General features: G+C 40.0%; 1 protein-coding gene across 1 annotated transcript in view; it reads right to left on the bottom strand.

Moving 5' to 3' along the window:
- Positions 1–18,141, bottom strand: part of TM9SF3 (transmembrane 9 superfamily member 3) — a 63,985-nt gene that overhangs the window by 25,829 nt on the left and 20,015 nt on the right. The window contains exons 3-7 of the mRNA XM_074999840.1: positions 16,526–16,648; positions 8,429–8,589; positions 6,786–6,863; positions 3,944–4,075; positions 2,823–2,989 (exon numbers count right to left, since the gene is read on the bottom strand). Of these exons, the coding sequence (XP_074855941.1) occupies positions 2,823–2,989; positions 3,944–4,075; positions 6,786–6,863; positions 8,429–8,589; positions 16,526–16,648 (661 nt within the window). The remainder of the gene's footprint in view (positions 1–2,822; positions 2,990–3,943; positions 4,076–6,785; positions 6,864–8,428; positions 8,590–16,525; positions 16,649–18,141) is intronic.

Genomic DNA, 18,141 nt, shown 5'->3' with positions numbered 1-18,141 from the left:
CCACTCACAGTTGATCTGGAAATGCCTGCTGAGGAAGCCCACTTCCATTCTGTAATCCGCAAGGCACATGCTTACATCTATATGTGCACTATTTCCATAATATTATGTATTTGGCACAAAGAACAGATGCTTGCTCATTGTCAACGAATGCCATACATTGATGCTTGTTGTCCTGCATTATTCTGATCGTGTGGCCCCGGATGGGGAACAGAAAGTACTGGCAAGCCTAATAAATTATTCTGTGCTCTAGTAAGTTAATATGGAGGATCATTTCCTGAGGGGCCCATTACTTGTTACACCTTTGCCTGCTATGCTGAGTCCACTCCACATCTCTGCTAACCATGTAGGCACCTACAGACTGATCAAATCACACCTTCTCTTTCTCCTTGTTAAGCTAAATAGACTGCGTTCCTTGACTTCACCACTATAAGGCACATTTTCCAATTCAACAAGTGGCTCTTCTCTCAGCCCTCTCCAATGTCCCAACATTCTTCTAGAATTGAAGCCATCAGAACTGGATGTGAAATATTACAGCAGCAGTCACCCCAGTGGCAAACACAGAGATAATGCATTTGCCCCACTCCTACTCGAGAGTGCATTTTATGCATTACATGATCACATTAGTCACTGGGAGCTCACCTTCAGAGTGAAAGCCTCAAACTGAAGCAGCAGATTTCGGTAGCTTTTCAAGTTCTCTCATCAATATAACAAACACTGAACCACCCTTGCTTTGGTCCATCCTTTGATCATTTAAGGGCAAAGGAGGCTCTGACACTAAGACACAAAATGCAACCCCAGAACAATTTCCTTTGCTTTTGTTGCAACCAAGTCGACTTGAGCACTGCTCATGAATAGAAAAGTGTTTCCTCCAATAAAAACTGTCCATGCTGAGACAGTAACCAACAGAGGGATTTCAATCAGATCACTGCATTGTCAGAGTCATTCTGTTGAAAACTCCCACTACTGTGGTGGGGGTGGGAAAAATGAGCAAATATATCTTCTGCATAGAAGAGTCAGAAGGTTAATCTATATGAGAGCCTATATGCTTCTTATTATTAAGTCCCATATTTCTGTTTTTAAGATTGGCTAATGCCTATTTGGTAAACATCTTCACTTGTGCACATTTAAAAGCAAACTACTTAAAATGACAGGTTCAAATTCTGCTCTAAGTGATATTACTATAAACCCAAAAGAATTCCAACACAGTCAGTTAGCTCTAATTTGAAATATGGTGCACATATCACTTATCCACTATTTCTACATATATTCCACAAGAATCCTAATGCTAAAGCTTTTCTGCAATACAATCCAACATTAATAGCTGATGTGACCAAATGCCAACCACTTGTTCTCAAGTGAATAATGGTGAGTGCCCTGAGAGACTTTATGGGGTCTTTTATGATACTGCAGAGCATATAACAGTGATTACTTAGTTTAAGGTAGCATGATATACCACACTTTTCAGCTCATAATATTTTCCTGCAATAGGTCTATTTCTGAGTAAATGCCTGTTTGTGCTCTTAGAATCAGACTTACCTCACTGTACCTGGAGCACCCGCATGGAAGAGGACTGGTAAGTATATGCAAATACATGGAGTTTGGTGTGTCTCCTACCTGCACCCTCTCTCTCTCTCTCTCTCATGTATTTGGTATTATTAGTATGATGAGTTTCTGATAGTACCACAATGTGCAAACACTCCACAACATAAAAGTAGTTATGGTCCAGTACAAAAACTGCTGGCATTCTAAAACACTTAGAATAGTATTTCATTTCCTCTTCTGCTATCAGCACCATGGGGACAATCACTATAAACCCAAGAAAAACACACTAGGCAACAGGATTTTAAAAAATTAAAATAAGGCCGCTAAATACAGAAGCCATGGTTCCCTCTAGTGACAAATTTCGGTAGTTACAGATGAACTACAACTGACAAAGAAAGCTGAGCTGAGTGTGTGAAAAAAGTTTAGTCACTGTTTAAAAAGTCTGCTAACAGTTGGTAAAATTGCTTAAGTTGTCGCAGCACCTAGAACATAGCAGGTGCTTTCCAAAGTTAGTCCAGATCCCAGTGTACACAATTTAAAAAAGCAAGAAAGATGAAGTGTTGGTCAAGAAACAGCCTCCCTCTCCTCCTGCCGCAATAGAGTTAAGGTGATGGCTATGCAACAATGAGTTTAATTTAAGTTGGTCCATGTTTTATGTTTTAGATGGGTATTTAATGCTCATCTGACGACCATTCTTAAATATCTGTATAGGCTCCTATGTGCTACACACACACACGAACTGTAGCCCAAGAAACTTTGAGCCTAAGCCCCCAAACCTGCAGAGACTCATGTGTGTGACTGACGTTAGGTAATGTGAATAGTCCCGCTAAAGTCAAAGGCATTACTTACAGCATGTAACATTAAGTGCATGTGTAAATTTCTACAGGAGTACAATCAGTAATAAATACAAACATACTTTTTTAAAGATTCAGCACCTCACATCAGTTAAATGTGCGACTTCACAAAATATGCTGAGATACTTTTTACCTTCCACATGGTCCATTAGCAAAACCATGGCTTAATTTTGATATTTTTAAGAGACAAAGCAGAAAAATGAAAACTTAAGTTTTTCAAGGCTTTCTTTGTTATGGCAAATAGTAGCAAAAATCAGGCACCTAATCCATTTCTATTAGAAAATCATTCGATAGTCATCTTTGACCTTGAAAACACTGTTAGGTTTTAAATGAAACTGTACATGGAATTCACAACCATCTTCAATTTTTCAAACACTCAAGAACTTTTAGATGTGAAAGAGGGAGATACTTTGATAACATACTTACTCTGTGTATAAATCCTCTATCATTGCAACAATGATAACTATGAGAGAAACAGCAAAGATTTGGCAACCAGAGCCAATAAGCGATGAAAATATTAAAGGATGACTTGATGGTCTAAAAACATCGCCATGGACCTGTTTCCACCCATATTCATCACCCAGATCTCTGTCCTGTGTAAAAAAAATATAGTTCAGTTATAAAATACTATTGCCAAGTAAAAACAAGTGAGAACAATATGCTAAGTATGATGTCAAAGTTTTCCCGAGTAGAATCCTTCAAGCTAGATAAATTAATACTGAGATAAACATTTCATGAAGAATAAATGTAATATGTGCAATGAAAGTCACTAGTGGAAAGATCAGAATGGTTTTACTTCCACAACCCACAAATGTCAGGCTTCAGGGATCTGCACAAGTTCCAGAGCATGGGGGGGGGGGCCCCCCAAAAGGAAGGATTTTTTGTTTCACTGAAGATGGCACGTGTGAAATTGGCACTTGTAGAAAACAATTGCTTGAAAGCTCTGGAAACTGAAGCCCAATCTCTCCACACAAGAGGACTTATATGTCATAGTGTAATGCATTTTTTCCCCACAAGGCCCAACCAGAGTATCTCACACGAGTTGGAGAGACCAGCTCTAGGAAAGCCATAGGGGAGCTCAGTTTCCATAGCCAGAAAAAATGTGGACCCCCTGCACAGGAATGTGCCAGTGCCAGCCATGGTAACATGAAGAAATGTCAACTGGGACTCAGCAGAGCTTATGAACTCTCGGCTGCTACAGCCCTAGGCAGCATTCAAAGTGGCAACCTAGAAGTGCAAGTCTATTGTCTCATCTCCAATCTTCTGCACAGTCTGTCCCACAGCTTTAATTTTCCTAATTCAGCCCTCAGCCGCCAGTACCCAGTTCTTGCAAAAGGAAGTTATGTTGGAAGCTATGCCTGGTTGGGAAACCTGAAAGCTACTTTCTTCTGGAGAGAAGACACATCCCTTCCTAGACACATTTTCTATACGAATTTCAATCTGTTTTCAATTTTGGTGAAGAAAGCCATTCATAAGCTTCAATGAAATTAACAACAACGAAAAGAGCCATGTGTCTTATTCAAATTTCTAATTAGCACGGGTCTTACCATATCATCCATTTCTTCTTCTTTGCTATATCGTGCATAATCTTTTCGCAATGTTCTCATTAATATCATAGACACTAAACCCACCAGAAAGATGACCATCATGAAGGAATTGAAAATTGAAAACCAGTGAATCTACAAGAAAAAAAGACTCAATTTTAAGTACGGTATATATGTATTAAGAGTCAGCAGAAACTACTTTGCTAAGTAGCAATGAATGGTATAAAGCTTGTACAAATCCGATTAAATAAGTTGCCAAGTTTTGTAGTTTTCATCTTCCATAACACATTGAACATATCCATTTGTCAAATTAAGCTGCTATAGACATTAACAGTTTAAATCACATTTTCCATCTCAAGACCAAAGGCATTCTGTCCAGAAGACTTCCATTCTGATTTGATATTCCAATTGGCATTTCTCTAAGTAGCAGATGGGTCACGTAACATTAACAGTTGCAAGCTACACCACTGTAGCAGCAATGTTTTGCTTACATTTCAGACCCCAAAAGTTGAAAACCACATCAGAGTGACAAAATGGGTGAGGTAATATATTTTATTGGCCCAAATTGCTGTGGTGAGAGAGAACCTTTCAAACAGCTTCAGTAGTCTGCTACTTCTTTGCTCCAGGATGGTTCTACTGTTTTTGTTTATTAAAAAAAAAAAAAAGGGGGGGGGCAGCCTACCAGCATAGCCTACACTGTTACATCACACAGACTAAGGAAACTAATCTGAATAGGACTGTGTTTTGTAAGACCCAAGGCAAATGTTGAGCTCAACTCAAGTGTTCCTACATCTATTTCTAAATCAGATGAAAACTTGGCACATTAGTTTGTAGGTCAGGTCAAAAGTGTGGCACAACGTACAGTGAAAGTTATTATACTGGGAGTAACATTTATTTAAAATAGCCTTCCAATGCTAAATAGTTCTACCTATCTCAAAACTACACTCATAACCCAAAGAAGACATTTATCATAGCTGCTACCAAGACAAAGCATGATTACAAAAAGACTGTATTTTACTTTGTATCAGTGCTAAGTAGCTCCCCGGCTCCCAGTTATATAACCCAACCCCGAGTTAACTCAGTAATTTAGTATCGTGTGGACTCCTTAAAATCATGCAATATTGCCTGCAAAAATTTATAACTTGAAAAGCAGCCCCAAATTTGCACCTAAGAGGCCCAACAGACATCTCCCTGCTTAAAACTGAAAACCACATTGACAACCAGCGAGCAACTAACATCTACTCTACCAGAAAGAGAGTTATGTACAAAACGTAAGTAATTTCGACCAGAGATGTGCCCACATCAAACTCAGATCAAGCTAAGAACGTCTCTACAGACAGGGGCCTTTAGTCTGAGCACATCTCTTGTTCTGACACTGGATAGTCTCCACCAAAAAAAGAAAAAAAAAATCAGGATTTAGCATGAAAAAAAAAAAGTGTGTCTCTTCTGCTCCTGTCGATTCTACTATTAGCTCTTACAATAGTCTGTAAAATAGTCTATTAACTATTCTCATTAACACTGGAAACAAGAGCCATTTTGCCTTATTATCGAAGTGACACAGAAGGAGATTTTCAGTTATTACTGTTACTCTCACAAGCACGAGCTTGGGAAATGATTGCAGCTAAGTGGGAAAGAGCCAGAGGCCAATTGTCACAGCAACCAGTAAGCCACTAACTTTTGAAAACCCCACCCAAATTCCCCTGCATCTCCATCCTGAAATCCAAAATGGGACAAGAGTGATGAAGCTTTAGGAGAATTCTGGACTGTAATCCATGCTGCTGCTTGCCTGCTACATAAAAAAGTGCAGCTTACTTGTCTACATAAAAGGACTGTTTCTCCTCAATTCAAAGCAAAAAACCACAACCAGTAAAGACAACGGGCAACTGACATGTCCACCCAGTTATACTGATTCAGCGCCACTGAGCTTCTTCTAATGGGAGAACTACAACTGTATAGCTTAGTTGGAACAACTGTTCAGCTATACTGGTTCTCAAACTTTTGCACAGGTAACCCCTTTTACGCAGCAAACCTTTGAGCATGACCCTCCCCCTGTAAACTAAAAACTTTTCAAATATATAGCACTGCTATAAATGTTGCAAGCAAAAGAAGGCTTTGTGAGGGTGGAGGCTGACAGCCCACAAGCACCCACATAACCCCCTAAGGAGTCAAGACCTCCAGGCTAAGAATCCCTGGTTTAGCAGTACGCTCCTGTGGGAGACGCAATAGGAGGGTGTCACAAGCATAAACAGGTAGCAGAGTAAGGCCAGGTCTATATTAAAGGGGAAGGATGAATTAAAATATGCAATTTCAGCTCTGTCAGTTACATAGCTGGAGCTGACATACTTTAATTCAAGCTTCTGCTCCATCTCCATTGCAGGAAGTCAACGGTAGCGTTCCCTTACTCCCTGTGAGGGGCAGGAGTACTGGCACAAACAGGGGAGCCCTGTGAGTTCGATTTAGTGTGTCCCAACCAGGTGCTGCTAAAAGTTGAACTCCAGAAGATTGACTGTGGCAGCACTGGTCTTCCCTGGAGTGAAGACCTGCCCTATGAAGGCTACTGGGACAGTGTCAGAGACATTGAAACAGTCAGGAAGCCTCTATAAAGCATGTTTTCATAAAACAGGACAGTGTGCACTTCCCACTGCATCTTTGGAGTGAGCCATTTTGAAGTATTTTATCTGCTCCCTTCTTAAAGGAGCAAAGCTTCCTGCAAAACATTTTTTCCTTTTCTGTGTCACTGGAACAAAAGCAACAGTAGCAGCATGGAGAGCTGTCCCACTAGCCTTTCTGAACCCTAGAGTATATTTCAAAGGAAGCTTTATATTGCTGTTTTAGAACTACATACTCTGTGTTGAAAGAAAGATGGGTCAAGGTACTTGTCAAAGCGATCTTCAAACTTTACATCTGATTTTTTCCATTTTACCTGTAGGGAGCAAAGATGCAGACTTGTAAAGCTCATAATACATGTTCAGATGCAAATCCACAGTAATTTAGAAACTATCCATTTCATGTATTTTTTTTTGGTCAATTGAAAAGTGACTATAGGAGATCACAAAAGGTGCTGAGCTGAGAGCCCTTGATGACTGAAATCTACACAACAGGGAGAGCACAAGCAGCTTCAGCATGTTGCTCTGCAAATGGACTCCAAACCTCATCTGAAAAAGCACATTTAGGAACAAGGAAAATTATTAGTCCTATGTCTCCATTGGCCAAGTCTACATTATAATGGTAGGGTTAACCCAACTACATAATAGAGCTGTATGAAAAAAAAAAAAAAGTACACCTCTGAATGACACAATACAAACAAACAATCTAACCCATATGCAGACAGCACTACTTGGACAAAAGAATTCTTCCATTGACCTAGCTATCACCTCTAATACACAGTGATCAATAACCGCTCCTGTCACATCGTGAGCATTGACACTGAAGCGCTATTAATGGGGCAGCTGCAATGCTACAGCTGTGAACACTGTAATGGCCCAGGTGTAGGCATACCCTTAGTCCTCAACCATGTTATAGATGGAGCTGGCATCAGTGCCTTTAGTTAAAGCTGCCTAAAGTTTCCCAGGTCAAAATCTGTTTTTGATTACTTATCACTTTGACAAACCGTTTACATTTCTGAAAAGTCATCGCTGGAACGGTTCAATTGTTTCTTGGATGCTATTAGGGAAAGACGCTTTGCCGAGTTAAAATTCTTTTAAAAAACAGTTTCATGCAGAAGTGCTAGTACCTCTGAGCTGGAGCAAGGACTAAAGTTTGGCAAGAGTTTTCCCTGACTGAGGGACATGCTCCTTTCCTACCCCTTAAAAATCCACCCAAACTTGTCATACTACAATCTTTTGCAAAAAAAAAAAAAACAAACAAAAAAACTTTGGACATGCTCAATAAAGAACAGAGATCGCCAAGCTTCCTCCTAATGCCAGCAGCAGCAAATTCACTAGTGTCATTAAGTACGAAGCAAGACTTAGGAAAAGACCAATACAGGCACCATTTTGGACACATTTTGCATTTCTCTAAAGCCCTGAGAAAGAGATGGTCAAGTCAAACCTGAATAAGCTGTTGCGCCCCAGGCATCAGGTCACAACACTCAGGGCTATGGGACAGAAGCAGAGGCTGACCGGTGAATGAGAAATGGGCTCTCCGTCTAACGCTCCTCTCTTTCCCAGCACACTCTCCCCCCTCCCCCAACACAGCAATATGGGAAATGAGCGTTTGACTGCTTTTACACTCCTAAATTCATGATTTCTGTGGGTTCAGCTGATTCATGAATCAACATTAAAACCCTCCTGGGTTCATGCTTCAGTTGTTTTAAAAGCATTGAACTGGCATTTAATTCTACAAACAGCAAGCTATGAAAAAGATGCATCTTCATTTAAGATTGTTTTCCTGGGAAAACAGAGGCATCAATTTTGCACACATAACCGTTCCCAGTATGCTATACCACACAGAATTTCTTATCCCATGTATTTTCCTGCATTAACTTACTGAATAGGACATTTGGATTTTGGTATTTGGAACCAATTTGACCTTTCCTTCACTGGTCAGATTCACATCCACAATTCTATTTCCGTTAAAACCTATTTCAAGTTTTTTATAGGTCCAAAGATAATAGTCTTCCCCATTTTCATCTGCTTCACCAACAATACCTGTAGAAGACACAAGTAACGTACAAGAGGCGATTACCAGAATATTTCGAGAGAACTTGGTCAATAACATTATCAACGTTTGATGTGCTTTGGCACATGACAAAAATAATCTTGGTAACTACATTAACATACAAAAGAAGGAAAGCAGGATGTATGTCTAAATCTTCACTGTTCTTCAGCTAATGTGTTTGATAACACCGCATCTTCAAATAATTATCTTGCTACATCAGCAGTTACTGCGATATCAACATGCGAAGTGACAATAACAAGCATTATATTAGTAATGTAAGGCACCGTTCTATCCACGTTTCCTCTATATTCTGTCTGAGTACCAGTAGAAAGTTTATGACCAGGTATTGAATCTCAATCCCTCCCCCTTGCTCCATATATTGGATCCTTTCCTTTAATCATTTGCTCTCTCCTTTTCGCTAACTCACTTCACATTCATTATATGCATCTCATTCACTTTTGTCACCACTGCCTCACTGCACGCCCTTCATGCCTCTCTCACACCTTGTGCCCTCAAATGCACCCATTTTTCTCCTGCTGCTCGTCAGCAACAAAAGGTCCTGATTTTGCTGGGGTACATCATCAAGAGCTTTCATGGCCCCACTCACAGCTACCTGAGTGACAAAGCAAAATATGAACACTTAAAATGATGTGTAGCAAAATAGTTAAGAGAAATATCCAGTCAGATCCTATCCTAATTCTAGAGATGGTCCTCAGCTTCAGGAAAAGAAGTGATCAGACACCACTAGTGACTCTGGACTGACTACATTATTCATTATTTGTTACATGTTTTGTAATTTTTATGAAGCTTCTGCAGCACTTCTCTGCGATACAAGAATTCCACAGAATCCAGTGATTCTATCTCAAAACTTAGGTTCTGATTGTCATTGAACATGTGGGCCTCAGTCACAGAATATGTACCTTGTCTCCTAAGAATACCTTCAGGTTCTTTAGGACACTTCAAAAAACAGGGTGCTTTTGGCAGCAACAATCTACAGTGAAGAGCCATGTACAAATACACAAAAAGGAACTCAATTTCTTCATAAAGAAAGCAAGATTCAGAATCAAGAACGTCTACTACTTGTAAGAGTAGCATCCGAAGTGTGCAAATGTATAGGAAAACGAGCAGGTAAAAGGCAAGCGAAAGGGTTTCCCCAAAGGAACAAAACAAAAAAAAAAAGCAAACAAAATAATTTATTAGATGATGAGCTTTTGGGGGCAGACCCACATCTTCAGATCTGGAAAAAGTGCTGAAAATGAACTAGTACGATGAATATATAACAGAAAACAAGAAAAAAAATTAAATGAAAACTGACACAGCAGATGATGGGGAGACGAAGTGTGGGGAGGAGGAGGAGAAGAAAATTCCTTACTCCGAGCCTCTATTAAGTGACTTGCCTGAGGTCACAATGAATATCAAAGATGGGGAAGCTGGCTTTGTAATGCTCTCTCTATGAAGAACAAGTCCCAAAGTGTGGAATTTGAGAATGAATTCCAGTTCAGATGTCTCCCTTTGTAATCTGGCATTAAAGTCTCTGGCGCAGGACGCAGATTCTCAGATCTTTAAACTATATGGCCTACTCCACTGAAGTGCTCACTGACAAGTTTGTGTGTATTCAGATTCCTAATGTCTGATTTGTGTCCGTTCATTCTTTGGCAAAAGTGATTGTCCAATATGTCCATAGCAGAGGGGCATAGCTGGCACATGATGCCATAGATCACATTAGTGGATGTATAGGAATATGAGCCTCTGATCTTGTAACTGACATGGTTAGGTCCAGTGATGGTGTCTTGGGACTAAATACATGGACAAAGTTGGCAGCAGGGTTTGTTACAAGGGAAAGTTCCATGATCAGTATTTCTTTGGTATGGCATGTGGTTGCAAGTGAGAATTTTCCTGAGGTTAGATGGTTGTCTATAGGATAGCACAGGCTCCTCAACCAGAGCCTCTTGGAGAGTAGTATCATGTTCCAATATAGGTTGTAGATAACGCACTGGAGAGATCTGAATTGGGGGTTATAGGTGATAAGGGGTATTCTGTTTTTCATCTAGAAGTAGCTGATTTCTAAGTATTTGTCTGGCCTTGACAATCTGTTTTTATACTTCTCCCAGTGGATAATTAAATTTTACAAATCCCTGGTAGAGATCTTGAAGTTTTTGGTCTCTGTCAGTAGGATAGGAGCAGATGTTTTTAAGGGCTTGGCTATAAACAATGGGTTGTATTGATGTGTCCTGGACGGAAGGTGGAGGCATGTAGGTAAGCGCAGCAGTCAGTGGGTTTCCGGTACAGAGTGGTATTGATTTGGCCATCAGTGATCTGAACTTTGGTGTTCAAGAAATGGATCTCTTGGGTGGAATGGTCAAGGCTGAGATTGATGGTGGAGTGCAAGTTGTTAAAACCTTCATGGAATTCTTCAAGAGTTTCTTTACCACGGGTCCAAACGATAAAGATATCATCAGTGTAGTGTTTTTAAAAAAAAAAAAAAAAAAGGAGGGGCAATAGGGTACAAGAGTTGAGGAAACGTTCTAAGTCAGCCATAAAAATGTTAGCATGCTGTGAGGCCATGTGGGTGCCCATGGTGCCGCTGATCTGGAGGTATAAACTGTCCCTAAATCGGAAATAGTGGGTGAGAACAACGATGGTAACAGGGACAGGGACAGCGTTCCTTATCACTTGTAGACCATCTTCATGTGGAATATTGGTGTAAAGAGCTTCTACATGGTGGCAAGGGTAGCATTATCAGGAAGGTTTCGGATGTTTTGTAATTTCCTCAGGAAGTCCGTGGTATCTCTGAGATAGCTGGGAGTGTTGGCAGCATAGTGTTTGAGGAAGGAGTCTACACAGCTGAACAGGCCGGTAGTCAGGGTGCCAATACCTAAAATGATAGGGTGTCCACGGTTTCTAGGTTTATGGATTTTGGGAAGCAAATTATTGGTTAGTCTTTAAAGTGTTACATGACTGCTTTTTTGTTTTGTAAAGAAACAGGCTAACACAGCTACCTCTCTAACTATTCACCCTCAAAGGAATAGACATACAGAGCAACAACACTTGTAGGTTCTCTCTACTCGGTCAAGAAATTAAATTTTTTCTTCATTTCTTATTTGAGCTCACCTGTTCAGTGTTGCCTCAAGTACACAATAGACGAAGAATATTTACTATACTATACTATTTGGCCTGACATCTGCTCCACTGGTGTTGCTCAAAAGCCATAACACTAAATCTCTGAACAGCTAAAAGGATATTCAGATCAACGGCTCCTGAAGGAGTCTATTAAGACATCACTACATCCACTCAGGAAGACTGCACGCCTTAGAGCCAAGGCAGTCTATTATGTGACATGGCTTTGCAGCATGAATCAACTCATCTCAACTTAAAACAAAGGTTATAGGACTTTCTAGATGTTAGTAAATTAGTGCAGTCTTTACTACAGTAATTTGAGGTAAACGCCTTTTCACTGTCTGCACATGAGCTCTTGTAAGCTATCCACATATTGTCCAGCAAGCACTTTGCCATTTTCAGCGCTTCCAAGCTTTCCTCCAAAGTGACACTTCGAGCGTTCATGACGTGTCACACTAGTAAATCCAAAAATGGCCGAACGGTCTCCTGTGGCAGATAAACAGCAGGAACAGAACATGCCAGCAGGCTAACTCCACAGGTAGAAGTAGGAGAATCATGAAAAGATGACCCTCTTTGATGGGAGCTTAGATTTCTTGACACCTGTTAAATCATCTGCTTCACCAACTAAATTAAGCATAATATTGCCCAGACTCCATAGCAGGAAACCATGCCCTTTGGTGCCGATTCCCCAAACTCCTTAAAACAGATTCCTACATTTAAATAGGAATATGTGGAAGGTCTCAGCTAATCTTGGTGAAACCAGTGGAACTGATGTTAAGGCCAATAGTACAAGTTCATCACCTCATAAATTATTTTGTTAGTCTTTAAAGTGCTACATAGCTGCTTTTTTGTTTTGTTAAGCCTGCATAAAATACATCATTCATTTGAAGTTACAAAAATATTAGAATAGCATTAAAACGTGTGTTTCAGCAAACAACAGAGACAATGTGTACAAGATTAATTATATAAGTTTTTATCCCCATTGTTTTTAGATTGTTTGTGTTTTTAGCTCAAACGTGAGCATTTATTTCTCCATTCAACTTATCAAGGTATGAGTAAGGTGTAAAACAGAGGTCAGCAACCTTTCTGAGGCAGAGGGCTAAAATTTGCCCTTCTGACCTCTATGTACAGTTTAAGTGCCAGGGATATCTTTTAAAGTCACTAACAGTCCTACTTACAAATAGCTTCATTAATAAATAAAGATGCAGAGCTTTATGGCTTAGGTGGCGTCTGGTAGCAATGGCTGGTCTTTTGTTAACACGCAGGCAGCATGGCTTTGAGCAAGCTCCCAGCTGCGCGTGGAAGGAGGGATGGAGCTGAGCTCCTGCCTCACATGCTGATGAAAATCGGCCATGTGCCACTCTGGGCACCTGTGCTGGGGGTTGCTGACCCCTGGTGTAAAACATTAACCTAGAGGTCTTCAGAAAATCTGTGGCCACATCTCTCTTTTCTATGGCCTGTCCTTCTCTAGCTCATGAGTTTGTCCTGATCCAAAGCTGACTTGCGTGGTTTGTACTTCTCCAAACTCTTCAAATGGCAGCAGAACTCATTTCATTCTAAGCTGTTAGAACTTCTTGATCTCATTTAGCAGCTGCATATATCTAGTGAGAAGTTCATTCTATAACTTGGACAACTAAATAAAATTTCCTGTAATGAATTCAGAGTTTCAGTCTGTTTGATAAACCTATCAAGTGAGATTAGAAAAGCAGCTCTGCCCTATTTCCCCACCCCTCCCCTCGTCAAAGGCATTCACTGAAAGCTGTTCGGCCAGTAATTTCAGAACCATCAAATGTTCACTGGACACCAGATAAGCCAGCTGTACAGCTGTCATCCTAGTGCACTCTTAGTATGCAACTGTGCTGCTGATCCAGGAACATTACTCAATGATCTAATTTTGAGACACGAGCATCAAGAGCTGAAAAAGCCATTGGTAACAAGAAAAGTCATCCACAGCTGCCCTTAAAAAGCCTGCCAAGAGTTGGACGCAGAGTGAAATAATGGCTGCTTTGATTGATTTCACCCGGTGTTTTCAGAGCAACACCTTTTGCATTGTCGGCCTTTATTAGTAAAGGTGCCACAACCACTGTGCTGTCAGGCACATCTGCACTTTTCCCAAAGCAGTTACCCCTCACACTACTCCTCCCAAAACTTACACTGAATTTTAAGCTCACTTTGCTAGCATTTTGATTTTCTGGGCTAGTGTTTGTGTCGCCAGGCATCAGAGCAGAAAAGCCCTGCTGCTGTTACCAGGAGAAAATACTGACCCACTCGTTGAGTAGAGTTCAGGGCTCAAGAGGTACACTACAAAGTAAAGCAACAACAGAGGGGCAGTCGTGTTAGTCTGTATCCACAAAAACAAATGAAAAGTCCTGTGGCACCTTACAGATTTTTTTTGGAGCATAAGCTTTCGTGGGTCAAGATCCACTTTGTCAGATGCATCTTTGCCCACGAAAGCTTATGCTCCAAAAAAAATCTGTTGGTCTATCAGGTGCCGCAGGACTTCTCCTTGCTGTTAAAGTAAAGCAGGATGGTTAAAGAACCCCACATGACGCCTGGAAGGACAAGACGATGAGTCCTAGTCTAAAAGCAGCATGCTAAGTTCTTAAAAGCCAGTGTATTCCCCATGGAACTTACACAGAACACCACTGACAGATACCAGTACTCAGAGTATAAGTGAAGAACCAAACGAGCTGATATAATAATTTCATAAACCTACTGAATTATCCCTCTGCCACTTTTTTTTTTTTTTTTTAGAATTTCATCTCTTTAATTAGCCAAGAATAAAGTTTTCTACCAAGCATAACCCAGTAAATGAGCTATCAGCTCATGAATTAAATGTAATTTATCCTATGTTGACCAGTGGTTAAAGTAAAGAACTGCAGATTTGGGGTCTACCATACAGTTATATGACCTTAAACAAAAAACTTCACTGTGCTTCCATTTCGTAAGTAACGTGAAACTAGGAGAGTAGTATGTGCTAATTTATCCTCCCAAACATTACCATAAAAGACCCCGCTAAAAACATTTTTCAGTCTGGTCATGCTTGTAAAGTGCTTTACGAACTTTAACTTGAAAGGTATTACAGAAAGCAAAGCAGTGTAGCTATTGACCAAGTCATTTTATTTATAGTCAGGCCACATCCTGGAGTAGATATTAACTTCTTAAAACCAAACTTTTGAAGTTCAAGATATACCTGGAATGGAACTTTCAAACTTTCAAGAGCATTTTTATTTATGTTTTAGTTGAATGAAAGATTTTCTCAACATATCATGAGAATTGCATTAGCTGTATTGACGGATCCTTGCAAAAAGTAATTTAATCATAATCACCCACTCAAGATGTTTACTGCCTCACATACTGTAGTTATTAAAGTTCTCTGAAATTTCAATCAGATGGGTACTAAACATACATGAATAGCTTTGAGTTATGCTAGAAGTAACTCGTAACTAGAGTAGCAGTTGAGCAAACATTAAGTGCTCAGAGAAATATACATTTTAATTTTTCACTTCTGAAGCTAGTAATAATGACCAAATCCATAATTTTATGTGCCACTGGAAAGAAGCTAAGGATATAGGCAGAGCTACTTGGGGATTGATGGGCAGAATCATGCAGAATATGGACTATCCAAAGAGATCCTGGCTAGTAGCTTGGTATTTTAGAACAATAAGTCACGTACATCTCTCCTGGAAAGGAGCACAAAATAGCCTCATGTAAATCTGAAAGAAAATAATTTACTGGAACACAAGGTTTGTGTGAAACTAAGGTGGTCTTTGTCCAAAAACTCCAACAACAAAAATACAACTATGGAATCCTCTACAGGAAGGGCCATTTTATTCCCAATATCTTTATGGCTGAGTGCGTTCGGGAGATTCCCAAATTAAGCCAGCCATTCTTTTTAGGTGATGAATCTGAGGAACTGTCCCAGACTGAGGTGTCATTAAAGGAAGTTTTGGAACAAAATAAAAAATTTAATAGTTACAAGTCACCAAGATCACATGGCAGTCACCCAAGGGTTCTGAAAGAATCCCAAATGTGAAATTGCAGAACTATTAACTGTGGTTTGTATGCTATCCTACAAATCACCTTCTGTACCTTATGACTGGAAGCTAGCTAATGTGATGCTAATATTTTAAAAAGGCTCTAGAAGTAATCCTGACAATTAAAATACTGGTAAGTCTCACAAGACGAGTAGACAAAAATTAGCTGACACTATAGCAAAGAACAAAATTGTCACCCACAAATTCATCCGTTGAGGAGAAGCCAACATGGCTTCTATAAAGGGAAATCACGCCTTACTAATCTACTAGAATTCTTTGAGGAGGTCAGTAAGCACATGGCCAATGGGCATCCAGTGGATATAGTGTACTTAGATTTTCCAGAAACCTTTGACAAAGTCCCTCACCAAAGGCTCTAAAGTAAAGTAAGCTGTCATAGGATAAGAGGGAAGGTCTTCTCGTGGATTGGTAACTGGTTAAAAGACAGGGGGGGAAAAAAGAGTAGGAATAAATGGCAAGTTTTCAAAATGGAGGGTGGTAACTTGTGGTGTCCCCACAGGGTCCATACTGGATATCAACCCTGGTCAACTTATTTTCAAATGATCTAGAGAAAAGGGTAAACAGTGTGGTGGCAAAAATTGCTAACAATACAAAAACTGCTCAGTATAGTTAAGAACAAAGCAGACTGTGAAGAACTTCAAAAAGATCTCACAAAACTAAGTGACTGGGCAACAAAATGGCAAATGTACTCAGTTATTCAACAAACGACAAGTATTACACACTCAAGCTATAGCGTATATCACGCAGCACTTACCCCATATTGGCAAGTCATCAATATACATCTGATACCAATAGTGATTTTTGATAGCATACACAAATGCATCTCTCTTTATTTTGTCCAAGTCAATTTCACAGTATGTGGTCTGCATTACATCATCTGTGAAAATTAAAATATATTCATGACATTAATTAGAACAATCATTAAAACACAAATTAAGCAGATAAGGGGTGAAATGCGTATGACTAGAGCTTGAAAGTTCTGTAGGTTTTGCCTTCTCTGGCAGGTAGTCCTTGAACAGCACACAAAGCAAGCCACTGTTCCTCATACCCCATTCCTCCCTCCGTGCCCCAAGACGGGGTGAGAGTTTGAGATCACCATATTACTACTTTATACACAAATTGAGAGACACTTGATAACAGTTATTTCATCTGGTGAGGTTAAGTGAGCGCTCACGAAGTAGCAGCAGCAGCAGCAAGTTGCCATTAACAGTCATTCCCAAAGGCTTTCTTGGATTAGGAATGTTTGCAGAACCCACGAACAATTTAAAACATGCATTAGTATACTTAGCTGGTAATTTCCCAAATAAGATAATAACTAATCCCACCTCCGTCCTTCCAAACTCCATCATTAGTTAGCCCCATTCCAATTTTCCCTTGGCACTTGCAATATGGTTCAGTTCAAACAGAACAGTTTTTTTTTCCTGCGATTTGGTAATTCAGGCAAAGTAAAAGAGAAAGTAAAGCAAACGGAAAAGATAAACAGACTGAACAGAAGACAGAAATGGAAAGGTAAAGAAAGTAGAACACAACATACAGGGGGAAAAAAGCAAACCCGATTTTGAGTTACACTTCATTTGTGTTACTGCAAGTTATGCGCAACTCGAAATCATGCATTTTGAGGGTTTACTCTAGTTCAATAAAGCTTGTTTCCAGCCACCAGTCCTGGATCTCAGTGCTCTGCTCTGTTATTTAGCTCTAATTTACCCCTAAAAAATCTTTTAAAAGCTGAATAAGCAGTGGAAGCTTTGGTAATGCTGCTGGACAACGTTGACCTCCCGTGGTTCACCAAGTTCTCTGGTCCAGCACCGGCCAGGTCTGAAGGGTGCTGGATTAGAGAGATTCAACACGTAGTCTATTTTCATTATTCCATCTGGGTAAAATGAAAAGCAATCAGCAACAGTGAAAAATAAGGGCTTTTTTTTAGGCTGGACGTTCTCAGGCACTTATTATGGATTACCAGCTAATGGAGACAAACTCACAAATGACCTTCCCATCCAATTTAGGGCAGCGAAGCCACATCTCATTTCCAGCTTTAGACTCTAAGTGCTTTAAGTCTGTAAGTGTCACTGTTTCCCAGTGCCTAGCACAATGAGACCTTGACCTGACTGAGTCCTAAGATACTGCTACTATATAAATAACAATCTTCTTCATCTCTCTGGTAAACAATAATAGCTTACAAAAAAAGGGTGTTAGAAAGTTAATGTATTTTTAGCAGCACTAAACTAACTAGGCAGTTGGAAACAACAATTTCATTGCCATTCGACCTATCCGCACTCTACAGACAGCTACTACCTAGCACTGTGGATGACAGAACATTTTGAGATCACTATCTTATGCCTGGCACAATCTGATACTGTGATGCCACACACA

The sequence above is a fragment of the Carettochelys insculpta genome, chromosome 7 (assembly GCF_033958435.1).
Source record: "Carettochelys insculpta isolate YL-2023 chromosome 7, ASM3395843v1, whole genome shotgun sequence".
NCBI classification, from domain to species: Eukaryota; Metazoa; Chordata; order Testudines; family Carettochelyidae; genus Carettochelys; species Carettochelys insculpta.
The sequence above is the reverse complement of the archived record's forward strand: the minus strand, read 5'-3'. Positions and strand labels throughout refer to the sequence as shown.